A 27,444-nucleotide genomic window follows, 5' to 3' on the forward strand; every position below is an offset into this window, starting at 1 on the left:
ACATTTATAAAATGGCTAAAAATAACTGTTGTTTGCGCATGAAACAATTTGCAATTTGCGCATGAAAGAAAAATAAAAGCATTCTTTACTTACACACACAGAGTTTCTTAATTATTTTTTCCTTAAGTCCTTTTGACTTAATAAATATTAGATGCTTTTCAGCCATAAAGGAAGTGAAAGAGCCAGCAATTCATAGGAAATTATCTACCTTAACCTCAGCAGGGTTTAGCTAGCAGGCAGAACATTGCTATTGTCTGAGTTAGACCAAGAATTTTCCTGGATGTCACTTAAGGCTATAAGTTAGAACATAAGAATGGCCATACTGGGTCAGATCAAAGGTCCATATAGCCCAGTATCCTGACTTCCGACAGTGGCCAATGCCAGGTGCACCAGAGGGAATGAACAGAAATGTAATCACCAAGTGATCCATCCTCTGTAGCCCATTCCCAGCTTCTGGCAAACAGAGGCTAGGGACACCATCCCGGTCCATCCTGGCTAATAGCCATTGATGGACCTATCCTCCATGAACTTATCTAGTTCTTTTTAAAATCCTGTCATAGTCTTGGCCTTCACAACATCCTCTGGCAAGGAGTTCCACAGGCTGACCGTGTGTTGTGTGAAGAAATGCTTCCTTTTGTTTGTTTTAAACCTGCTGCCTATTAATTTCATTTGGTGACCCATAGTTCTTGTGTTATGAGAAGGCGTAAATAACACTTCCTTATTTACTTTCTCCACACCAGTCATGATTCTCCCCAGGGTGGACTAACACTTACATCCAGTACTATGGCTTACAACTGTCATTAAGACCTATAACAATAACAAAAGAGCTGGTAGAAATGAGGCTAGCTGGTACTATATGCTGATCAAGTTCAGCAAGTTCCTAAATTTCCCTAAACAATGCAGTGACAGTACCATTTAAATAAGAGAATACTTTCAAGATTAAGCAGAGACCCATGTTTGACACATTCAGGGTACGTCTACACAGCAAAGAAAAATCCACAGCTGACCTGTGCTAGCCAACTTGGACTCACAGGGCTCATGCTGCAGGCCTGTTTCATTGCTGTGTTTGGGCTTGAACCAGAGCTTTGTTACCCTCACACCCTGCAGGGCCCCAGAGCCCAGGCCCCAATCCAACCCCAGAAGTCTACACAGCAATTAAACAGCCCAACAGCCTGGGCCCCGCGAGTCCAAGTCGGCTGGCATGGGCCAACTGTGGGTTTTTCTTTGCTGTGTAGACATACCCTTAATCTCAAATCCATAAACACAAATATTCTCCAGATAACAAAAACACCATCAACTCACCAGCATAAGAGCAGCACCAATATCTTAAATTCCCCTTTCAGATTGGTTGACCAAAGTAACAAAACCAAAGATTTGTTGCATCCCTGAAGCAAACACCCTTGTATTTCCCATGAGCATGTGAAAGAGCATTTAATGCCCCATCAGTGCAGAAGAACGAACCTATCAAGAAGGGAAGAAAGATGGTGAGATGCAGCTCCTCATATCATCGCTGCAGCCTTGACAGAAGTACAAACTACCTGATATCCTGGGCTTGTATTGGTCTCACAGGTGAGGAGCTGGGATTCCAAGCCTATTACAGCTGTCTTTTATAAATTATTGTTTGCAGTGTTCTTGTAGGAGTGTTGGTCCCAGGATATTAGAGAGACAAGGTGGGTGCAGTAAAATCTTTTATCTTTTATCTGATGGTGAAAGAAACAAGCTTTCAAGCTTATACAGACCTGAAGAAGAGCTCAGTGTAAGCTCAAAAACTTGTCTCTTTCACCAACAGAAATTGATCCAATAAAAGATAGTACCTCACCCACCCTGTCTCTCTTTTATACTTCATTGAATTTCAGATGACTCAATGTTCATTGTCCAGAACACAAATTTGTCTTCTGAAAACCAAATCCAGCTTTTTATAGAGCTTGTACTTTTATAGAGCTTGTATTATTATTTAAGTCAGAAAACAATATTTTCTCCTCCACATTGCTCTGGTCTCTATTACTGCTGACTTCACTGATACTTCCAGACACCAAGCACTCGATAAAAGATGCAGAGCAATCTGGCTGTGATCCAGCAGCACACTTAAGCATGTGCTCAATTTTCAACACAAATGTCATCCCATTAACCTCAGTGGAACTACTCACATGTCCAAAGTTAAGCATGAGTTTAAGTGCTTTGCTGGATCAGGGTCAGAATGTTCAGCACTTGGTAGGATCGAACCACGAGAGCAGACGTCTGTTATACCACAGAAATCAGACCTTGTCTAAATGGTTCACAACTGGAAAGGATGTTAGGACACCTAAGAAATGGGACAGTCAATAACCAGGGACTATTAGAATTCCTTTATGTAAATCAGTTGTGCAGCCTCATATAGAATAGAGTGCATATTACTGGTCACCCCATCTCAAAAAAGATATTAGAATTAGAGAGGTTTTTGTGAATGACAACAAGAATGAGCAAGGGCATGGAAAAGCTCTCACATGAAGAGATTGAAATGGCTGGAATTGTTTACCTTAGAAAGGACATAAATGAGAGACGACATGATAAAACTACACAGTATAATTAAGAAGGTCTAGAGAAGGCAGATCAGAAACGTCTCCCTGTCTTGCAACAAGGGGAGCAATAAATTAAATTAAAAGGTACCAAATTAAAGACTGATCAAATGAAATACTTCTTCACACAACACATATATTATACCATGGACCAAGAACTTAGTAAGATTCAAAAAGGGATCAGTTGTTCATATAGATACCAAGAATATCTAGAGTTATCATAATTGATTATGATAAAAACTTTGGAAGGTATATTAAACCCTACTCTTCAGGGCTTATGCCAACCTCTTAGGCCAACCATTATTTAAAAAGCGTGCATTATAACGGTCTGAAATTTGATTAAAAAAATCTGTCATCCTTCTGCTATTTGGCTGACTAGTTATACTGAATACTTATCAATTCTCTATTTTATCGGTGCCATTTTGTTGTTTCTAATATTCCTAGGGAGAACTGAACTGTAACTCTCAAAATGACCTGAAAGAAGCTCCACATCTTTGCCAGGGTAAATTGTTATTTGATGATGTTATGAAGGGAGCACTCTCAATGAGTTTTCAGTTTATTAAAGGGACAACCAGGAATAAAGCTGCTTGGGGAAAAGCTTGAGAATTAAATCCTGACCCCATTGATATCAATAATAGTTTTTTGCCAGTGACTTCAGTGGAACCAAAATTTCCTCCATAGTCTGTCCAGTTACTGCGGCTCAGTGCTGCACCAGGGCATTACTACATTTTCTGCCAGAGATACCTTTTTTGTTTTTAAACAATTATACAGGATTTGGGGGGGGTTGTTTTGTTTTGCTGGAGTTATTTTGGCTTGTTTTATTTTAAAATTACTTTGAAATATAACTATTGTATTTTTTTCAACAAAAGTGTTCAAACAAAACAGAAGAGGTTACTCACCTTGCAGTAACTGAGATTCTTCAAGATGTGTGTCCCTGTGAGTGCTCCACTCCAGGTGACGGTGCGTCCTGACGCCGTTGATTGGTGATCTTCAGTAGCAGTGCCTGGTCGGGACACATGCGCTCAGCTGTTGTCTCGCTGCATTGTTAGGGTCTGCCTGCGTGGGTGTCCCGCACCCCCTCAGTTCCTTCTCTACCGTAGACTCATCTGATTCATACTCCAAAGTAGAGGGGAGGAGGGTGGGTTGTGGAACACCCACAGGACACACATCTCAAAGAACCTCAGTTACTGCAAGGTAAGTAATCTTCTCTTCTTCTTCTTCGAGTGCTGTCCCTGTGGGTGCGCCACTCCAGGTGAATGTGAAGCAGTACCCACTATGGTTGGTGGGACTTTGGAGTTGCGTCGTTGATAACGATAGACAGTACTGTGTGGCCTACTATGGTGTCTGCCGTAGTGTACTGCGTGATAGCATAATGTTTGGTGAACGTGTGGTCTGATGCCCATATGGCCGCCTTGCATATGTTGGTAATAGGTATGTTTTGCAGGAAAGCAATGGATGTTGACATCACTCTAGTACAGTGTGTTCTGATACCCTCGGGGGGGCTAAGCATTCTGCAGGACCTAATGCATTCAGATAGCCATTTGGAGAGTCGTTGCTTGGAAATCTCCCAGGTGAGCTCCCCAGCCTATCAGGGAAGCGTCTGCATGAAATGGGCTGACAGAGAATTATGATCGGATGATTCAGGGAAAGGTTTGTAGCCCACTTCTTCGAGAGGGGGCTCAGTAGCTCTGGATGGAGCTGGATATAGAGGTGCAGACCGGGCCCGTGGTCTGATGGAGGGTCCGCGAGAATGTTTGGCATCATAGGCAGACCATGGATACCACTGTGGCCACTGCATAGGGTATGAAATGTGAGGCCCTGCCCCTGGGGGGACAAAACAGGGAAATTGAGGCTGGTTCTTGTGGGGAACCACGCCTTGAAATAGGTGTGGCTCTGGTGGTGGAGGACAGTCAGGTGGGGAAAACTCTGCCTGCTGTGGTATGTCATTCTCACGGTCAGTGAGCGTGGCCAGGTCAGGTGGTGAGAGCAGCTGATCAAAGAGTGTGCGCTCGGTGGAGAGGAAAGGAGGGGATAGTCAGGCTCTGGGGTCATGGAGATGTCAGCATGGTTTAAGAATTGTTGCTGCTCCCTGGGCTGCGGTGCCGCGGGTCTTGGAGTGTGAGCTGATGGCCGCAGAGATTTCTGTTTAGCCCTGAAGGGCGCCGGTGGCCGCATATAGGTGCCCTCCGTTGGTGGCGCATCTGCAGTGGGGGTTACTGTTGGTCTCAGTGCCGACGGTCTTGTCGGCACTGGGGTGGACCACGCAGCTGGTACCGAGTCCGTCTGCGGTGACAGTAGCTTCAGTGCTGAGGAAAGCTACCCGCTGTGGGAGGTCAAGTGCTTGTTTCTGCGCCCCACGTGCGCTGTGCCTGAGGTGCTGGGGCAGTCATCTGTGCCGGTCTTTGGTGCTGTCAGCACAGGGGGAAGTGACTTCGCCGGAGACCTTTTTCGTTTATTTAGGTCCCTATGTGGAGAGGTTGGGGCATCCTGCCTCTTCGCATGAGAGGGTGAAGCCGTGCTCCTGGTCAGTTCCGACCTGGCAGGGAAGCATGAGGGAAAGCGTTTACTCATGCCCGTCTCTGCTGGTGGCTGCAGGGATTTCTCCATAAGAAGCATTTTCAGCTGCAGGTCTCTGCCGCAGCTAGCCCTGGATTTCAGGCTATTACAATGGACACACTTTGCGGGAATGTGTGTCTCGCCTAGACACTTCACACACAGTGAATGTCCATCAGACCGCAGCACGGACTCATTGCAGGAGCTGCATTTTTTTAATCCAGGGGACCCCGGCATCATGAAGCTATGACTGCCTGGGCAGGAAGTCTCAGCGGGAGAGAAACTTGAGAGAAAAAAAAGTGTGTTTGTTTTTTTATTTTTTAAACTAACAAATAATGAACGACTATTCTAAAGGAAGGGAAAGAACTGGGATATTTCTAGCTAACTATTTCTACTTGTTTCCTTCAGTGTCCAGGGGAAGAGGTTCAGCACTGCCCCGAGTCCTGTCTTCAGCCAAGGACATTAAGAAGGAACTAAGGGGGTGCGGGACGCGCGCGCACAGACAGAACCTAATGACGCCACGAGACAACAGCTGAGCACGTGCATTCTGACCAGGCACTGCTACCAAAGATCTCCGATCAACAGTGGGAGAACGCACCATCACCTGGAGTGGAGCACCCACAGAAACAGCACTCGAAGAAGTGTGGATTCTAATGGCTAAAACACAGACCTAAATATTCAGTGTCTTGTCACAAAACTGCCACTGAATTCAAATAGGAGTTTTGAATGTAATTGGACTGCAGAAAGGGGTGTGCAGGCATAGATGTACAAAATATATTATCCATCTAAAATTTAAGATTACCTGCCCACCAGCTGCCATTCACATAGATCTGGGTTTGTAGAGGTTACCAGGCAACCATACAAAGAGAGTGTTTCTACAATGAGCAGACTAATTAGCCATTAGAGGCTATTCTACCTAAAAGTACAACTGAAGACCAGATTCTGCCTAACCTGACCCTTGCATGGGTGCACAGCATGTACAAAGGTAGTGATGACAGCATAAGTAGTCTTAATTTTAAAGGTTAACAAAATAAAGATACTGTGCAAGATCCTCAACTAGCGTAGATCAGTGATTTACATCAGCTGAAGATCTGGCCTGTTGTCTTGCTTCAAAAAAATGTCAAACAAAATGTGCTGTCACTGATTTTTTTTTCTATGTTTTAGAGCAGTGGCTCTCAAATTGTGGGTCCCCAAAGTGGGTCGCAACCCCATTTTAATGGCATCACAAGGGCTGGCATTAGATTTGCGGGGGCCCAGAGCCGAAGCCTGAGCCCAAGCCCAATAGCTTCAGCTCTGTGTGTCGGGGCTCAGGTTACAGGCCCCCACCTTAGGCTGAAGCCCTTGGGCTTTGGCCTTCCCACCTGAAGCACTGGGGCTCGGGCAAGGTCAGACTTTGGGCCCCCCCCTCGGAGTCATATAGTAATTTTTGTTGTCAGAATGGGGTCATGGTGCAAAATACAAGAGAAATACTTTCAATACTACACATTCTATTGAAAGAAGTTTGGTTTTCTTTCAAGAGATAACTAAATGAACAAATTTATTAATGCATGAAAGGTTGTAGTGGACAAAAATAATGTGTTTGCAAACATCATTGTACTTCTGAAAGTGATGACATCTTTCACCAAACCTCCCTCATCAAACAGATATGGAAATACTATGGCAAAAGGGGTATCAGAGTATTCTTCCTAAATGAATAAACTTAACTGCAAATTGTGTTTTCATCCCACAATACATTTTCTATCTATAGGTCCCAAAACGTAAAGACAACTGTTTCCTCGGTTGATGGTACCTTACTCCTACTTCAGTCAGTGAATTGGTCATGATCTTTCTAGTTTAACTTCAGTATTAGATTAATCAATGAACTTTTTAATTGCCATTTCTTTATTGATTACTAGAGTGTCCCAACTTAAGCATTTGTGACTTCTATTGGCTTGCTATTTTAAATGATTTCATCTTTCTACACTGATGTTGAGACTTTGGTCATCTCACTCCAGGTTCTGAAAAATTCCTTTACTGGCTTTTGTGACCACGTTTGTTGCATGGAAGAATAATATACAATTGATGCTGATGTGCCATTGTTTTAAAGAAGGGCTTTTCAATGCCCTACTTTTCCAGGTATCTTATAATAGAATTTCTCCAACTCTGTTAAACTACATTTCCATAGCAGAAATTCCAGCATAATGGTAAGTTGTACAGTTGTCTGACATCTCAATGATACGATTAGTTTCTTCATACAAAGGTCTTTATTGCACTGCACTCTGTACAACTTGCTTGCGGCTCAGCTTCACTGTACGGTATACAGCCAATCTCTAGGTGAAAATCATACCAAGCTAACCAAATTTCCCTCTCTGACAGGGTTACTGACCTAGTAGACGTGAGGAAGCATAAATGATTTATGTAGATTTTATTAATGCTTTTGACATTCTCATAAGCAAAATAGGGAAATGTGGTCTACATGAAACTACTATAAAATGGATGCACAAACTGGTTGAAAAAAACACACTCAAAAAATAGTTATCAGTGGTTCACTGTCAAACTGGAAGGACATATTGAGTGGTGCCACACAAGAATCTGTCAGGGTCCAGTACTATATTTTCATTAACTTGGATAACGGGGTGGACAGTATGCCGATAAAATCTGCCGATAAAATCTGCCGATGACACCAAGCTGGAAAGTTGTTGCAAGCACTTTGGAGGACAAGATTAGAATTCAAAAGACCTGGAAAAATTAGAGAATTGGTCTGAAATTGACAAGATGAAATATCACTAGAGACAAGTGCAAAATACTACACTTAGAAAAAAAAAATTAAATGCACAACTACAAAATGGGGAATAACCAGCTAGGCCATAGCACTGCTGAAAAGGATCTGGGGATTACAATGGATAACAAATTGAATATGAGCCAACAATGTGATGCAGTTGCTAAAAAGGCTAATATCATTCTGGGATGTATTAACAGGAGTGTTGTATGTAAGACCCAGGAAGTAACTGTCCCCCCCTACTGGTAAGGCCTCAGTTGGAGTACTACGTCAAGTTTTGGGAACCATACTTTAAGAAAGATATGGGGAAACTGAAGAGCATATAATGAAAATAGTTACGGGCTGGAATAAGGTAGGTGTATTTGGTCCTGCCACTGAGCAAGGCACTAGGCCAGATGACTTCTGGCAGTCCCTTCCAGCTCTTCATTTCTATGATTCTGTGTTGAGATCCATATTGTCAAAGTATCAGTAAAAGCATTTTTCCACATTTCAATGGGGGTGGGGTTGTGTCGTTTTGTTTTTGCATCCTCTGCCACATGAATAGCTTTGTAGGCATTTAAACAATTAGCACAGAGAAACTGATTTGTTCACAGTCACACAGGAAGTCTGTGGCAGAGTGAGTCCTGGGCTGGCACCCTAACCATTGGACCATCTTCCTCCCACATATGCAAACTGTGACTATAATTAACCAGTTTACTCTGACAGAACATTTTTCAGATTGTGTGCCTATTATTTCCATAGCGCCCTAAATGTGCAGAATGCTTGACAAAATAAATAAGATGACAAAATTCCTGCCTCAAAGAAATGACCTTTTAATCAAACCAAAACCAAATAGTTCTGGTGCAAAGTGACCTAGAGAAAATTTGGTGAGATCCGTCCAGAAAGAATTTGCAGAAAAGTGGCCAGATATGAAAGAGCAAACGTCTCTTGGGAAACAAGAGACAGGAAAATGTTCCTAGGGCTAGTAGGAAAAAAACGTGAAGCCAAGAGGATGAAAAAGATGTAAGGAAGCAATAAAGATTAGGAAGAGCATAAGAAGAGAAGAAGGAGGAGAAAATCAGAGCAAGTGAAATAAGCAGGAAAAAGGTTTTGCTGAACCACGAAAGTGAAGGCAAGAGAAGGCAATAAGCTGTCAAGGCATTTAACATGGGAGGAAAGCAATTCTGTGTTACTCTCTGTAACTGCAACCAATTCACTATTATCACAAGTGCCTAGGGATTTTAGGAAAGATGATTCCTTGGCATACATTCAAAATTGAACAAAATTTTACTTTTAAAGCAGAGCTGATTGGAAAATGGGGAGAAAAACATGCATGATTTTCTTTTGTGAATCCCCCCTCAAACACAAACACACAAAACATTAATTTAAGTTTCATTTTATTTCATTACAAATGCTCTGACTAGATCTAAATAGAAATGTGCAAGACGACTTTATTTAGATCCTCCAAGTCTCCTCTTCTGTTGCTTCATCCAAAGCCTACTGAAGTAAATGAAAGCTCCCACTAACTGCAAGGGGTTGGTTGATGCAGAAGCAAAGCCCAGCGGTTTGTTCTTTTCAAAACCTATTGATCAATTTACATTTTAAAGGCAACTTCTCCATGAAAGGGGATTTGAAATTTACTTTTTTCCATGAAAGCTGACATAATACCAGAATATTAGTTTCCCCAAATTGTGGGACAGGTATGAATGCAGGTTATGCAAAGCCCAAAGCCAGGTTCCAGACAGATGCCTTTAAAATTCGGTTGGCCACGTCCATTCCAGCATTACATGTTTCCCTCCAGTCTTCAGTAGACTTCATCTTCTAGTCATATTTCAACATCCACTGTTCACTGACTAACCCTCAACCTATTGATTAAATTCCAACTTGTCCTCATACTTCATTTCTAACCTCTTTTGAGTGAGTCCTTCCTAAAACTTCTGAATTTAAACCAGAAAAGGGACAATCATTCTTTCCTCGGAAAGGTATTATCAAAACTTGCAGAATATATGATTAAGAAGGTATGACAGTGTACTTTGTTCATATTCCATTTATCCCTTACTTATAACCTCCAGATCCTTGACTGGTAATAATCTCCCAACCAGATAAAGTCACAAATATAAAGTATGAGCTAACTATTCCTTTAAATCCTGAACCATCTTATTTCTATCTTTACAGAAACTCGTGTTATTAATTTCAGACTGTTTCAACAATTTAACAAAATCTACTGTTCAGACATTTCTAAGCAACTATTGTGGTGACACTACCAATGCTTGGTTGACTCAATATGGATATAAGAAAGCAAGCAAAGGAAGGTGTTCTCTGGCATCAGAAACACTTCTTCTATTAACTGTGTCTACATAAGCTTTTTTTATGCACATACAAAATGGTGTCAATAGACTACATACATCTAAATAATAGTGAAATACTAAAAAACAGTTACAAATAAAATATTCTCTCCATCTAAGCAGAGTACCTAATTAATAAACTTGCTATTAATGCTATCAAGTATGGACATAACCCTTTAGATACAGTGGACTTAAGTTTACCTTTGAGAACAATTCATAATAAGAAACTAGAGCTTCAGTGTTTGCACAATCAGTAGGTTTACCCCCTTTGTCCATTACTGGCATGTGCAAATCAACTGTCCTACAAAGCAAAATGTATAGTAATTTTATAAAACAATACAAAATGTTGAGCTGTAAACTACTATGGCAACATTATTTATAAAGGTTCCAATATTAAAAGTAGACATCAGGATGTTTTTGTTTATTTATATATCTTTTGAGACAAATTTTTGTCTCATTAAGATTTTTTGTAAAGCTTTGTTGAGAAATGTACCTTTTTTTCAACCCTAAACACCACAAAAATTGAACTGCATAAAAAACTCATCGAATACATTATAGTTCATATAATAAAAAGAATGTGAAATCTATTAAAGATACTACTATGGATAAAATGCTTCAAAACTACTATTTCATATTCTTCTCACAAATGCATTCTAATTACCAATCCATCAGTTGGTGAAGACTTGCTCACCGATATCATTAGCATCTGCCTTTCCACAGCTGAGTAGGAGAGCTTTTTTTATTATTATTCTAACATTAAAAAAAAGTTCAATCTCATGTTTCCAACCTGGTCTCCGAAGTCCTCCGGGAACTTCCACAGTACCACCGGCTCTGTAAATAATTGACAGACAGCATTAATCAGAGGCAAAGGAACAGAGTAGTACAGTCAGAGTACATTAATATTAAAGAGAGGGTCAGCATAGCTTCAAGCTCTCTGGCAAGTGCAAAAATGTATCTCAAAACTGAGGAAGATACTGGGTTATTAAAAATATTCTTTTCTTTCATATTTATGGAACTGCAAGTATATTTTTATGTAACAATAGTAGGTTACAATGTATTGAGATATTTTCAGATTTAAATATTCTTTTTAGCCTTTGAGTACTTCAACCTTTTTTTAAGGAGTAAATCCAATATTCAAAATTCTATTTCAGTTATGGCATCAAGTGAACAGAGCCTTTTTTCCACCCACTGCAGGTAAGATGGCAAGATCATAGACTATTTGTAAACACACTCTACATGAATACAAAAATGGCCATTATTTTCAAGGATTCTTGTTTATCCGTTTTCCTTTCAGACTCATATCGATGCCATTTAAGCTATGGATTAGAAAACTGATTGTTATGTACTTATGACGTGCAAGCATCATAACTTAACATCTGTCAAAACAGGATGACATACCTCCTTTTATTTTGGAGCTTTTAACCCCTTTTAATAAAATGAAATACTTCTTTAGTTTCTTATATCCAATTATTCCAAACTGTTTCACAAATATTAATAAATATTAATAAATCCTTAAAATGCCCCTATGAGGTAGGTCTGGCAAGTATTATTATAATTTTACAGATGGGGAAACGGAGACTGACTAAATGGTCAGTTTTCAGAATGGAGAAAGGTAAATAGTGGTGTCCCGCAGGGGTCTGTATTGGGACCAGTCCTATTCAAAATATTCATAAATGATCTAGAAAAAGGGGTAAACAGTGAGGTGGCAAAATTGCAGATGATACAAAACTACTTAAGATAGTTAAGTCCCACGCAGACTGCGAAGAGCTACAAAAGGATCTCTCAAAACTGGATGACTGGGCAACAAAATGGCAGATGAAATTCAATGTTGATAAATGCAAAGTAATGCACATTGGAAAACATAATCCCAACTATACATATAAAATGATGGGGTCTAAATTAGCTGTTACCACCCAAGAAAGATCTTGGAGTCATTGTGGATAGTTCTCTAAAACATTCACTCAATGTGTATCGGCAGTCAAAAAAAGCAAACAGAATGTTGGGAATCATTAAGAAAGGGATAGATAATAAGACAGAAAATATCATATTGTCTCTATATAAATCCATGGTATGCCCACATCTTGAATACTATGTGCAGATGTGGTTGCCCCGTCTAAAAAAGATATGTTGCAATGGGAAAAGGTTCAGAAAAGGGAAACAAAAATTATTAGGGGTATGGAACGGCTTCCGTATGAGGAGAGATTAAGACTGGGACTTTTCAGCTTGGAAAAGAGACGACTAAGGGGGGATATGATTGAGGTCTACAAAATCACAACTGGTGTGGAGAAAGTAAATAAGGAAGTGTTATTTACGCCTTCTCAGAACACAAGAACTTGGGGTCACCAAATGAAATTAATAGGCAGCAGGTTTAAAACAAACAAAAGGAAGTATTTTTTCCACACAAAGCCGAGTCAACCTGTGGAACTCCTTACCAGAGGATGTTGTGAAGACCAAGACTATAACAAGGTACAGAAAAGAACTAGATAAATTCTATTAGCCAGGATGGGCAGGGATGGTGTCCCTAGCCTTTGTTTGCCAGAAGCTGGGAATGGGCGACAGAGGATGGATCACTTGATGATTTCCTGTTCTGTTCATTCCCTCTGGAGCACCTGCCATTGGCCACTGTCAGAAGACAGGACAGTGGGCTTTTTGGACCTTTGGTCTGACCCAGTATGGCCGTTCTTATATTCTTGGATAAGAATCCAAGTTCCCAAGTACCATTCCCACACTCCAACCTAGGGATAGAAAAATCTTTCAGATGTCTACTAAACCAGGGGCTAAAGGCCTAATTAGGAGAGGCAAATACATCAGATGGGGAAGCCCATGAGTAAAATCCTGGGCAAATGCCCAGATGAGAAGTCCAGCACCCCTGCTCCCCCTAGGTGCTGAGATTCCTACCTGCACAAAGGCTGAGATTATTGGAACAGCTCAGCCTCTGGCTATCTCTGTCTGATAAATCTGAAGCCCCACACCCTTCACTGGCTGAAAGGGGAAAAAGAATTTTCTTTTTTTTTTTCCATTCTCCTGCCAGAAGCTATTGACTTTTGATGAGGTTGAGAGGGTGTGTCGACGCTGCTCTGCTGCTCCTCAAGCCTGCTGGTTGTTGTGAGTCGGGAGTTGTGAATGAGTTCATGAAATCCAACTCACTATTAAATCTAACCCTAATCAGGTCCTCTTTTGTTCACTAGACCAAGAACATTTAGGTGACCTGTTTTTGTTCATGTGAACACTTGGGAGAAGTTATTATTCATCTGAATACAGCTATTCGTAAGTGAGTTTGCATATATGCACTGGAAGTGCTAGCCCACCTGCCCAAGTTCTCAATACATACCCAATACGTACTATTGTGTATGTCTGGAAGCAAGAATGTTAGGAGGCAGGTAGGAAACAAGAGAGAGAGAGAATGCTATTTTTTCACTGAACATAAGCCCAATAAGGAGAGAGTAGAGGGAGCAGGGGATCGGATACTTCTGAAAGGTCCTCTGCCTGCAGCCAGTTGACACCTGTGCCAGCTTCAGAACATATAGCAAGATATCTGTGGTGTTGCCAGATACTAACACAAGGATGGCGGGGTCAATGTCCAGGAACAATTGTTCCTCTCCATGCTGCATGGCCCACATACATTTATTGAAATTTACTAAAACAACTATAAGCAATCAGAGTTCTCCTGGTAAACTGTGTAGTCTGGCTTTATAATTACTAATTACAATTATCTATCCACCTGTAAACAATAATGAACCTCTTCACCTATCAGCCTAACCCCATGAAAAAGATGTATTTTGCAGTGAATCTGTGCTGTCGTGAACCAAGCTGACTGGGAAGCAAAATTTCAAGAAGGGGACCTCAGACCCCGATAGAAGATTCCTCCTGTTTAAATAGAAGATGCTCCAGTTCAAGCACATCTGCTGTTTCCAACATAGGCTGTTTCATTCTCAAACCATCTAGCGGTTTAAAGGTCAAAACAAACAATTTCAGTTCCACCAGGAGCTCACAGTTGCATTCTATATAGGTTCTTAGACTTAGTGCCTTCCAGCAGAGCATTAGCGATAGGACTAATATCTGAAACATGTGGCTTCTTCTCTCATCCTCTCCCCAGGGCTAGAATTGTGTGCGGGGTAGAGTGTTTTGTTTTCCAGTTGTTTCCTTAGTCTACCATTACCTAGGTATTACCTGGAGTAAGTCTCAGACAGAAAGCCTTGTCCCACACACATTGGGCCACCCATTCCACTGCATCAGTAGGATTAGACATGATGGCGTTGCAAAAATGGGTATTCTCAGAATACTCAAGGCATTGCAGGCCAAGTCTCCTTAACCCTTCTAGGGGACAGCAAAAGATTTTCTAGGTCTACTTAACTCATTTATCTATCTCCCTGAAGTACTCCCAACCTCTCCTTGAGTGATTCAGTATCTGAGTGATTTTTTTTTCCAAGCACCATGGCTCTTTTCATAAAGGTTAAATAATCAATTCAGAGAACAGAAGTCATATCAGGTGACTTAGGTGACCTATAACACAGACCAAATTCTGACTCTCACTACAAACAGTTCTATAAGCCATAATACAGAGGACATGCATACACTTCTAAGATATGCTAGAAATCATACATATTGGTTACTGCATTACTAAGTATTTACTATTTACTAAGTATTTACCTTAAGACATATTTTAAAAAAAAAATTAAGTACTGTTAATCTAGATAGAAATTTCCCACAATCGTAAAATTACTCTCCATTAAAAAAAATGTCATCCTGCCATATTCTAACTATAGTTAAATTATTATTCAGAACCAGTCTGTAAACTAGAAATTATGCAAAAAGCACTATTTTTATTATTTATTAGCAGCTACTTTTCCTTAGTCATTAGAAGAATGAACCATACTTATCTATCAATGATAATATAGCAATGGACTTGAATGGCATCCTGCAACAGTGCCCTATAGATTGTAAACTACAAGATAAACAAGATAATACAAACTCCTTTTTGTTTCCATAGTACCTTAACCAATATAAATCCTACAACTACAGTTCAGTCCAGGGCAGGTGCTCAATAGGGAATGGATACAGTGACCAGATAAATGGCTTGGTAAAGGACTTAAAAAGGAGGTGTTTGTTGAAGGAGCAGGACCGAGGGGGCAGGATTCAGGTTTCCTATGACTGGCACTGCAGGGAGTAAACCCCCTTTCCTTATAGCCCACCTTAACCCTCATTCGGGGGGGGGGGGGGGGGCAGGGGCAAGGGGGACAGATAGTAAGGTCCTAGCGATCGGTTGGCTGGGGGACCTGGATGGAAAAAGAGGGGGCTGGCTGAAGTCCCCATGTAGATATTGAATGATCATGGAGTTACCTGCACTGTACACTTTTATCTGTCAGGTAGTCCCAGACATGTAATAATAAAGTTGTGGCCTGATTAAAACCATATCAAGTGTCTCCTGTCCTTTTTTCGGTACAGCCAGACAAAAGCCTTATGTGTCTGCCTCATTACATAATATTTATTTTATACCAGCTCTCTCTTATTTTCACCTGGTTTTATCATACTCTCTCTTTCATGTTCCAACAACTGTAAGTGATTTACAATTATATGTACTGCAGTGTGATTTCTCTCTTTACTTATTTCCAGTTAAACACATTAAAAAGACAAAAGACACACCTATCCTCCAGCTCTATGGACTCTGACAGATCTCTAAAACTATACAGTCCAATACAGCAATGGTAGGCCATTAGCCAATCCCTCCCAAAAACGAAACAGCCCATAAAAAAAATCCCCATCTTAATTCAAACAAAAGCATCCAACCCCACAAATAGGAGAAGGGGGGGAAACATACCTCTCAATCTCCTCCAAATGTTCAAAGAGACAGGCTTCACAGAACTGTAGTTACTAATATTTATGTGGTTGTGTTCATCTGTTATTAATAGTTTTTATGGATGTAGTAAAGTTATTTAATAATATCTAAAAGAAAAATATCTATATTGCTTATGCCACAGAAAGAAAGTTTACTAGTTTTCTTTTCTTTTTTTTTTTTTATTGTTTCACTGAAACCAACCAACACTACCCAAAAAAAGTCCACCCTACCCTTCTTTCTTTGGATTTTATTCTAATCATCTGAGTCCATTTTCGTTTTTTTTTTTATAAAAGATTATGCTTGTTTCGCCTTTGGGGGTTAGACTCAGACTACATCTGACATATCTTTGTAGCAACTTCTCACAAGTGCTGCAGAAGAAACAAAAGGGCACTGAATTTAAAAATAGAAAGAGAAAGAATAATCCGATTCTGCAACTTTATGCACTTTATCTTCAGATTCACAAAGACTGATTTTTCTTTTCCCCTGAGGATTACTTTCCAGATACTCCATCTGATCTAGCAATGTTAGGTCAATTTTATGCTGATTTTATGGGTGAGAGGATGGGAAATGCTAGCAGGAATAGCTGTTACCATAGTTGGCTGATGAACCATTGGGTGTCTCTGAGTTTCCTAATTCTAACCAACCTGTCATGGCACACATGCCTTGCCTTAATTCTAAGTAAATGTGTTGGTGAGAAGAAACTCTCAATTAAATATATAAAGAGATTTCTTTCCACATCTACTGAATCCATGGTACACATTTCTTAAACAAGAACGTGCTCAACATTGGGCCAAGAATACTTTACAATTAAAATCTTAAACATCTTATCAGGGAAACAATATTAAGTATTAGAAAATACACCTCACATGTATCTAAGAAAAACCAAGTATTATAAAGTGGCCTCCCAGTTATATTACCTGATTTAATAAAACTATAGCTACAAATATGACTCTACAGCAATTACTAGTCTCTTGTTTCTTCCTCAGCTGTGAGCACCCAAAGCAACCATATTTTATTTTAAAAATAAAAAATAAATAACCCAGACATCTTATTTTAAAAAATTAGATGGATCTTTATTACATTACAGCTCCTACAATCCTGCATGGAACAGATCCTACATTCCAAAAATGAATAGTAAACTGCTTACCTTAAATCAAAATTTGTTAGATGAAAATATTGCTAGAATGCTATTTATTGTGTAGGGTAACTAGACTAACAGTGTATTTTGAGTTAAAAAAAACGCCACACGCACAGCTGATTGTCATGATCCAATTTTGATTGGAAAACCCTGCAGTAATAATGCTTTGGCTAGTAAGAAAACATTTCATTTTAAACCTTACTAGACACGTTGTATTACTGTGACTAGCTGTAAGATTAATTTGAAAATCTAGTCTGAGGGAAACAATATTGTCTTGGAAAAGAAATTCTAAAGTCATTACAAAACTAGAAATAAATTATTAATGTAACTATCACTTTCACTTTGAAAATACAATAATACCATATAAGCTGTACTTAAAAATTCCTTTACAGAAATTCCTTTGCTGCTTGTATCTAAGAAAGAAATTCCTCCGAACAAACATATGTTCCACAAAAAAGAAATGGGTGAGAACTACACCCAAAGCACACTTTAATAGATAGCTAATTTCTTCCTTACTTCCATAGCTAGGAGAAGTATTTAATTTGCCATGGAAACCTTAAGAATAATAAACTATAGAAAAAAATTGTCCAGAGCAATACCTAGAAACACAAGTACAGTAAGTCAGAAAGTAGCTGTCTCTAGAAAAACTCAGTTAAGCCTCAATTATTCAAACATCTATCCACCTGCATAACTTTATCACTTAATACATGTTTGCTGAATAAGAGGCTTCAGCTTTATGTTAAAAGGAACTCAGTCAGTACGTCATTTCCTAAAAGTTGCTTAGTTTAAACTAGAAGCAGATGATGTTATAACATGATGAATATATGATCAACAAATTATCCCAAGTGTGTCCTTCAGAAGCTTCAAAATAGAGCTCTAAGTCTGTAAAAAAATGTATTTTTTTTATTGTTTGCTAAATGACAAACAGTGCACTCAGTTATGTATGGGACATCAGTATTGCATGCTCTCATGATTTTATCGTGAGCAATGGGATTTGGGCATGAGAAGCAGCAATCCTTCACATAAATTTCAGAGTGCCAAGGGGAAACCTCCTCTGATTGGCTGCCTTCCCCAGTTCCCTGCCTCCTGGTAGAAAACAGCCAATCAGACATGCTGCAGCATGCAGGTTGAGCTGTCCACGTCCCTTCAGGAGCTGAGAGAATTTCTGGATAGGGGAAGAAGGAGCAGCTGATACTATTTTCAGAGGAGAAGAGAGTGGAGGAGGAAGAGGAAGAAAGAACCCAGCAGCTCCTGCCCTCTTCGCTCTTGAGAAAAAATGGGTCAGCTCCGCTCTGCTTCTCCTCCCCTCTCTATGCTGAGACACTGTGCATGGAAAGGAGGAGGAGAGGACCCCCATTGGAACTGCTTCCCACATGAGGCTTTGGGGTGAAAGGAGGAGGTTGTGAAATGAAGAAAAGACCCTGGAGCTGTTGGCCCCCCAGACCTGAAAGTGGGGGTAAATGCCTCTACAGCTACATGAGAAATGGAGGCAATCTGGGGGAAAAGAGGCAGCCAAAGGGTTGGAGGAGGTGCAGAACTGATTGCGGGTCTGAGGGGGTACATAAATCATGTAGGGATGTGGGGGCCAAAAATTGCATCACACACTATAAATGTGAAATAGATGACAATGCTGTCATTATATATTTAAAATCTTATGTTTTGAGCCAAACTCATGATATTTTGGGGGTGTTCATGCACGATCTTTGAACTTCTGGGGGTAGCAATTCCTAAACATAGAAAACAACAGTCTCTGTCTCAGGAGTCTAGAATCTCAATAGGCAATGCAATGTGCATGGGGAGTCCCCAATGGATAATCCTATCTTCTAACATTTTTTCTAAAAAATTGATTATGTTAATGAGGGGGAAATGATAAAGTTCAGGGCAAGTGGTGAGGGTTAGCATTTGTGGGCCTTGCTAAAGGATGAACTATAAAAGGGGGGGCACCTAAAGCATGGAATTGGAACATATTTCTATCATTTTCCTTTTTATAAAGACATCCATTGGTCGGTAACTGAGTAGCTAAATCAGCTTTAAGTTTTTTTTTTAAAATGTAGTATATAAATGTTACAAGCAAAACTGATCGAAATGATGGGCCCACAATGGATCCAGGACAGTCAGAGATTTCCACAGCATCATCTTTCAGCCTTTATTTAAGCCATGTCTACTCTTAAAAGGTTTGCAGGTATAATAACAAACTCTCATAGTGTAGACGCAGTTTATAACACCAAAAAAGGGGGAGGGGGGATTTTTAACCAGAAAAACTAGTTCCTGCAGCAAAATAAGATATACCAGCAAAAATATTTTTGCTAGTATAACTGCATTTACCCTAGGGCTTTAACAGGCATAGCTTTGCTAGTAAGATATCACACCCCTAACCAAAATATCTATGCCAGCAAAATTTTAAGTGTAGACCAGGCCTTACAAGACCAGGCCTTTAATCATCAAGCTATTGGGTATCTGAAGCAAGTAGGAGGGCATCTCTAGCCTTTTTTCCTGATGAAGCCATAGTAGATGTTTTCCACATTTTCTGCCCCACTGGCCTAATGAAAACAGGAGATTCACAATGTCCCCATTCCCCTTCTCTAAAAGCACCTTTTCCCTCTCTTCTTATTTTGCATTATTCCCGTAGGTTCAAGCCTGGCTGCTTCAGTGGGAGGGAGAGGGAATGCATTCATCTAGCCAATAATTTAGCATTGGTGAGTACATATTTTGAAAGTTGATTGTATCTGTTATATCTTTATAGTAACGGAGTAGGTGTTTCCCTAGTACAGGTCATCTTAAACTATTACTTTAGTTTCATTGCAAAAATGCTGTGTTCAGATCAGAATGATACAGTCCATTAGCCATTCTCTACAAGTATGATGGCTATAAAGAACAATGTCATTTCAGTGATCTGAGTAGTAGTACAATCACAGACTGGCCTCAACCTCTGCTCCTTCAGGTTTGTGGAGAGCACAGCACAAGGACTCAACTTCTATGAGTCACTACTAGCTAACACTCATTTTTCAGGGCTTAATGTGAGCCTCATACTGTGTGCATTCCAGCAGTGCGTGGGGAAATGACCTTCTCCTCTGAATCGAATAAAGGATGCTGTTGGAGACAAGGTGCAAGACTAGCTAGATCAATGGTGTGTGCCACTATAGCAATTCCTCAGCAAAATGTGGAGACATTTTTTGAGTTCGGACAGAAAAAACTGAGAACATATCCCTGGGCAGAGGAAGGAAAAAAAGGTTAGGCTGCTAATTAAACCATTAATAAACTGGTGACACTGGACACTAACTAAGCCATAATCTACACTAGGAGTTGAGGTCGAATTTAGCAGTGTTAAATCGATTTAACCCTGCACCCGTCCACACGACGAAGCCCTTTTTTTCCCGACTTAAAGGGCTCTTAAAATCGATTTCCTTACTCCGCCCCGACAAGGGGATTAGCGCTGAAATCGGCCTTGCTGGGTCGAATTTGGGGTACTGTGGACACAATTAGAGGGTATTGGCCTCCGGGAGCTATCCCAGACTGCTCCATTGTGACCGCTCTGGACAGCTCTCTCAAATCAGATGCACTGGCCAGGTAGACAGGAAAAGGCTTGCAAACTTTTGAATTTCCTGTTTGGACAGCGTGGCAAGCTGCAGGTGACCATGCAGAGCTCATCAGCAAAGGTGACCATGATGGAGTCCCAGAATCGCAAAAGAGCTCCAGCATGGACCGAACGGGAGGTACGGGATCTGATTGCTGTATGGGGAGAGGAATCCATGCTATCAGAACTCCGTTCCAGTTTTCGAAATGCCAAAACATTTGTCAAAATCTCCAGGGGCATGAAGGACAGAGGCCATAACAGGGACCAGAAGCAGTGCCGCATGAAACTGAAGGAGCTGAAGCAAGCCTACCAGAAAACCAGAGACACAAACGGCTGCTCTGGGTCAGAGCCCAAAACATGCCGTTTCTATGATGAGCTGCATGCCATTTTAGTGGGTTCAGCCACCACTACCCCAGCCGTGTTGTTTGACTCCTTCAATGGAGATGGAGGCAACGCAGAAGCAGGTTTTGGGGATGAGGAAGATGATGAGGAGGAGGAGGTTGTAGATAGCTCATAGCAAGCAAGCGGAGAAACCGGTTTTCCCGACAGCCAGAAACTGTTTCTCACGCTGGACCTGGAGCCAGTACCCCCCGAACCCACCCAAGGCTGCCTCCCAGACCCGCCAGGCGGAGAAGGGACCTCTGGTGAGTGTACCTTTTAAAACACTATACATGATTTAGAAGCAAGCATGTTTAATGATTAATTTGCCCTGGCATTCACGGCTCTCCTGGATGTACTCCCAAAACCTTTACAAAAGGTTTCTGGGGAGGGCAGCCTTATTCCGTCCACCATGGTAGGACACTTTACCACTCCAGGCCAGTAGCACATACTCAGAAATCATTGTAGAACAAAGCACTGCAGTGTATGTTTGCTGGCATTCAAACAACATCTGTTCTTTATCTCTCTGCGTTATCCTCAGGAGAATGATATTATTCATTGTCACCTGGTTGAAATAGGGTGCTTTTCTTAAGGGGACATTCAGAGGTGCCCGTTCCTGCTGGGCTGTTTGCCTGTGGCTGAACAGAAATGCTCCCGCTGTAAGCCACGGGGAGGAGGTAGGGGGGAGAGGCTAGCCATGTGCTGGGGGGAGGCAAAATGCGACCTTGGAACGAAAGCACATGTGCTATGTATGTAATGTTAACAGTAAGGTTTACCGTGAAAGAGTGCACGCATTGTTCCGTAAAATGTGTCTTTTTAAATACCACTGTCCCTTTTTTTTTCTCCACCAGCTGCATGTGTTTCAAGGATCACAGGATCTTCTCCTTCCCAGAAGCTAGCGAAGATTAGAAGGCGAAAAAAACGCACTCACGATGAAATGTTCTCTGAGCTCATGCTGTCCTTCCACACTGACAGAGCACAGACGAATGCGTGGAGGCAGACAATGTCAGAGTGCAGGAAAGCACAAAATGACCGGGAGGAGAGGTGGCGGGCTGAAGAGAGTAAGTGGAGGGCTGAAGAGAGGGCTGAAGCTGAAAGGTGGCAGCAGCGTGACGAGAGGAGGCAGGATTCAATGCTGAGGCCGCTGGAGGGTCAACCTAATATGCTCCAGCGTACGGTTGAGCTGCAGGAAAGGCAGCAGGAGCACAGAACACCGCTACAGCCCCTGTGTAACCAACTGCCCTCCTCCCCAAGTTCCACAGCCTCCTCGCCCAGACGCCCAAGAACGCGGTGGGGGGGCCTCCGGCCACCCAGCCACTCTACCCCAGAGGACTGCCCAAGCAACAGAAGGCTGGCATTCAATAAGTTTTAAAGTTTTAAACTTTTAAAGTGCTGTTTGGCCTTGTCCTTCCCTCCTCCACCACCCCTCCTGGTGCTTCTCTCCTCCACCACCCCTCCTGGGTTACCTTGGTAGTTATCCCCCTATTTGTGTGAAGAATTAATAAAGAATGCATGAATATGAAGCAACAATGACTTTATTGCCTCTGCAAGTAGTGATCGAAGAGAGGAGGGGAGGATGGTTAGCTTACAGGGAAGTAGAGTGAACCAAGGGGTGGGGGGGTTTCATCAAGGAGAAACAAACAGAACTTTCACACCGTAGCCTGGCCAGTCATGAAACTGGTTTTCAAAGCTTCTCTGATGCGTACCGCGCCCTCCTGTGCTCTTCTAACCGCCCTGGTGTGTGGCTGTGCGTAACCAGCAGCCAAGCGATTTGCCTCAACCTCCCACCCCGCCATAAACATCTCCCCCTTACTCTCACAGATATTGTGAAGCGCACAGCAAGCAGTAATAACAGTGGGAATATTGGTTTCGCTGAGGTCTAACCGAGTCAGTAAACTGCGCCAGCGCGCTTTTAAACGTCCAAATGCACGTTCTACCACCATTCTGCATTTGCTCAGCCTGTAATTGAACAGCTCCTGACTACTGTCCAGGCTGCCTGTGTGTGGCTTCATGAGCCATGCCATTAAGGGGTAGGTTGGGTCCCCAAGGATAACTATAGGCATTTCAACATCCCCAACGGTTATTTTCTGGTCTGGGAATAAAGTCCCTTCCTGCAGCTTTTGAAACAGACCAGAGTTCCTGAAGATGTGAGCGTCATGTACCTTTCCCGGCCATCCCATGTTGATGTTGGTGAAACGTCCCTTGTGATCCACCAGTGTTTGCAGCACTATTGAAAAGTACCCCTTGCGGTTTATGTACTCGTCGGCTTGGTGCTCCGGTGCCAAGATAGGGATATGAGTTCCGCCTATGACCCCACCACAGTTAGGGAATCCCATTGCAGCAAAGCCATCCACTATGACCTGCACGTTTCCCAGGGTCACTACCCTTGATATCAGCAGATCTTTGATTACGTTGGCTACTTGCATCACAGCAGCCCCCACAGTAGATTTGCCCACTCCAAATTGATTCCCGACTGACTGGTAGCTGTCTGGCGTTGCAAGCTTCCAAAGGGCTATTGCCACTCGCTTCTCAACTGTGAGGGCTGCTCTCATCTTGGTATTATTGCGCCTCAGGGCAGGGGAAAGCAAGTCACAAAGTTCCATGAAAGTTTTGCAGCCACTGGGAATCATCCCAGACCTGCAACCCTATGCGGTCCCACCAGTCTGTGCTTGTTTCCCGTGCCCAGAATCGGCGTTCCACCGCATGAACCTGCCCCATTAGCACCATGATGCCCACATTGCCAGGGCCCATGCTTTGAGAGAAGTCTGTGTCCATGTCCTCATCACGCTTGTCACTGCGCTGATGTCGCCTACTTGCCCGGTTTCGCTTTGCCAGGTTCTGGTGCTGCATATACTGCTGGATAATGCGTGTGGTGTTTAATGTGCTCCTAATTGCCAAAGTGATCTGAACGGGCTCCATTTTTGCCATGGTATGGCGTCTACACAGAAAAAAGGCACGGAACGATTTCTGCCGTTGCCCTGACAGAGGGAGGGGCGACTGACGACATGGCTTACAGGGTTGACTTACAGGGAATTAAAAACAACAAAGGGGGTGGCTTTGCAAGAAACTGAATGGCCCCCTCAAGGAGAGAACTCAAAACCTCAAGGATAGAACTCAAAACTCGGTGTAGCAGGCCGTTGATTTCACGGAGGAAGGGAGGAGAAAATGAACACAAAACAAATCTGGTCTATTTCTTGTTTTGAGCCACTTCATCTATCTTTATACATCTTGCTGGCAGCAGACTGTGCAGTATGACCGCTAGCCATCATTATCTCCTGGGTGCTCGGCAGAAGACGGTGCAGTATGACTGCTGGCCATCACCTTCTGCTGGCTGCTGATTAAAAGACAGTGCACTGCCGGTAGGACTCAATCGCCATGAGACGAAACTTAAAAGGGAAATGACCTGGCTGAGTCACTCCCATATTTGCCCAGGTGCCCCGACCTCACCCAAGGTCGGTTAAAAGAGCACCCAGGACTACGTCGACGATGGCTACCAGTCATACTGCACTGTCTGCTGCCAAAAGGCAATAACTGCTGCTGTTTAGCAATGCAGTACCACGATGCCAGCACCCAGGAGACATACGGTGACAGTTAGCTGAGCGGGCTCCACGCTTGCCGTGGTATGGCATCTGCACAGGTAACTCAAGAAAAAAGGTGCAAAACGATTGTCTGCCTTTGCTTTCACGGAAGGAGGGAGAGAAGGGGGGCCTGACGATATGTACCCAGAACCACCCGTGACAATGTTTTAGCCCCATCAGGCATTGGGATTTCTACCCAGAATTCAAATGGGCGGTGGAGACTGCGGGAAGTGTGGGATAGCTACCCACAGTGCAACGCTCCAGAAGTCGACGGTTGCCTCAGTACTGTGGACACACTCCGCCGACTACATGCACTTAGAGCATTTGTGTGGGGACACACACAATCGACTGTATAAAAACGCTTTCTACAAAACCGACTTCTATAAATTCGACCTAATTTCGTAGTGTAGACATACCCTTAAGGGGTCCACAACTCCATTCAAAAAAATTTTGGGATCCACAAGTGGAAAAAAGATTGAAAACCACTGCTGCAGAGGCTCTTAATAAAAGTCCCAAACAGGCTAGCATGGGAGAGGCCTCTTGAGGGGAAAAAAGGATCCATATTTACATGGATACAGTGAGCAAAAATAAGCACACAGGGTGCAAAGAGGATCTAGAGTCTAGCCCATAGTCTGGAACAGAAGCTGTGCAGGGGATACACTGTCACTCTGCACCTCACCCACTGATTACAGGGAGAAATTGGTATTTGAAACCTGATTGTTCAGGACTTCTGTGGAGACAGGTTGGGTCCACTTCAGCCTAAAATAATAGAAAACTTCAAGAAAGAAATACAAATCTAAGTCTCAAGAAATGTAGAGTAGAACCTCAGCATTACAAACGCCTCGGGTATGGATGTTGTTAGTAACTCTGAAACGTTCGTAACTCTGAACAAAATGTTGTGGTTGTTCCTTCAAAAGTTTAGAACTGTACATTGACTTAATACAGCTTTGAAACTATACTCTGCAGAAGAAAAGTGCTGCTTTCCCTTTTTTTTTTTTTAGTAGTCTACATTTAACACAGTACTGTACTGTGTTTGCTTTTTTTTTCCCCTCCCCTTTCCTTTTTGTCTCTGTTGCTGCCTGATTGTGCACTTCTTGTTCCAAATGAGGTGTGTGATTGACTGGTCAGTTCGTAACTCTGGTCTTCGTAACTCTTAGGTTCTACTGTATAGTGTCACGAGTCACAATACATTCTCCCTGGGTAACACTGAACACAAAAACTTAGTCTTCATGCAACACTTAATAAATGGTTCAAAAGTGTTTTAAACTTGCGCTTAGTTTAGAAAAAAATACAAAGAAGTAGGATACAGATTAAAAGAGAAAGAATATTCCACTCAGAGGAAGCAACTCATCTAGAAAATCTTTTCTTTACAGTGATAGCAGTACAGCATGTATAACTGTCTATTTGGTGAAAGCATTTTTAATACATTTTAGCCTCTGTAGCTATATTTGTAACAAAACCAAGAGAAAAATAAAAGTAATAGATTTTATCACAAACCGTATTTATTATAATTTGTGTTTTCAAACATGTAAAAATGGAAACGATTGAGTACAAAATATTGGGATGTAATTTTTCAGATATTTCACTAGGAAATAAATGTTATGCAAAAATCATTGTTTCACTGTCAAACTCACAGATCACTAACATTCCCATAAAATCAATATAACCTAATTAGCACAGACACTTAATCTGGCAGTTCAATAAAAGCTATAAGTGTGCCTTTACAGACTTGATTTCAAGCAAACTGTCTCTCCTGTGGGCACAGTTCTACATATAGAAAAATACACATATTGAAAAAAATCCCTGGTTGAGGTTAAAAGTTTATTCCAGACAGTCCTGCTTTATATATAATATAGAAGAATGCAGTGAATAAATCTAACTTGTCAACCCATTCCCTCAGGAGAAAATGATAAAGCAGCTCACCTACTTAAATGTTAAGTATATTTGGTTTTGTTAGCATAAAATTTTATTTCACTGCACAAAAAATAGTACCTAAAGCCTAGTTTTTAAAGTATTCCTCGACTCTCAAATAAGCATGAGAATTATATACTTTCAGGCTGCCATAACTAAATAGAGAATCTCAATCTTAACTATATTGGTGCTGTCACTCTAATATAATATCTTGCTACTGTTATAGTTATTTATAAACAAAACAAAAGAAAAGACCAACCATAATGTACAATGTAAGTATTTTCAAAGATGAATTAATTTGGTGATGAAACAGCATTCACATAAATATAAAAGTTACTGTTAGCAAAGATGACTTCTATATATCACATTAAAATCTCTTTGTCAACAGTTTCACTCAGTATATACAAGGGTGCAGTAGTACGTGATATAATGTTGTCAGGAAGATTGAGTTTAGGAGTGGTCTCAGGCTCCTAGGTTCTGGAGGATGAAAGTGGAACATATTCCAGCAGTTGGATGGAGAGGCGAGCAGAGTAGAGTGGGAGGGGAAGGAAGTTACAGTATTTGCCAGGCATCGGTAATCAAAAGAAAGAACAAACACAGAATAGAGTGGAGAAACTTCATAAAAAAGAGAAACTAAGAAACACTTGCTAACTTTTCTGGCACTTAAAAATGTCAGATTAAAGACAATATGCAAATGAGAGTGCCACTTTAGGAAATACATGAAAGCACATTTGTATGCAAATTATGCACTTGATGCATTTTTGCTCATCAAAGTATGAATATTAAAAAAAAAACTTTTACTGAAATGTTAAGAGTCTGTTCTTACTGTAGTATTTCAT

At 41.5% G+C, this 27,444-nt stretch overlaps 1 protein-coding gene across 5 annotated transcripts in view; it reads right to left on the bottom strand.

The window, feature by feature from the left end:
* Window positions 1–27,444, bottom strand: part of DENND1B (DENN domain containing 1B) — a 243,148-nt gene that overhangs the window by 160,338 nt on the left and 55,366 nt on the right. For all 5 annotated transcript variants that reach the window (XM_037907882.2, XM_043552708.1, XM_043552705.1 and 2 more), the window contains exon 3: window positions 10,978–11,021. In XM_037907882.2, coding sequence (XP_037763810.1) covers window positions 10,978–11,021 — 44 coding nt within the window. The remainder of the gene's footprint in view (window positions 1–10,977; window positions 11,022–27,444) is intronic.

This window comes from Chelonia mydas, chromosome 8 (genome assembly GCF_015237465.2).
Source record: "Chelonia mydas isolate rCheMyd1 chromosome 8, rCheMyd1.pri.v2, whole genome shotgun sequence".
In the NCBI taxonomy this organism is placed as follows: Eukaryota; Metazoa; Chordata; order Testudines; family Cheloniidae; genus Chelonia; species Chelonia mydas.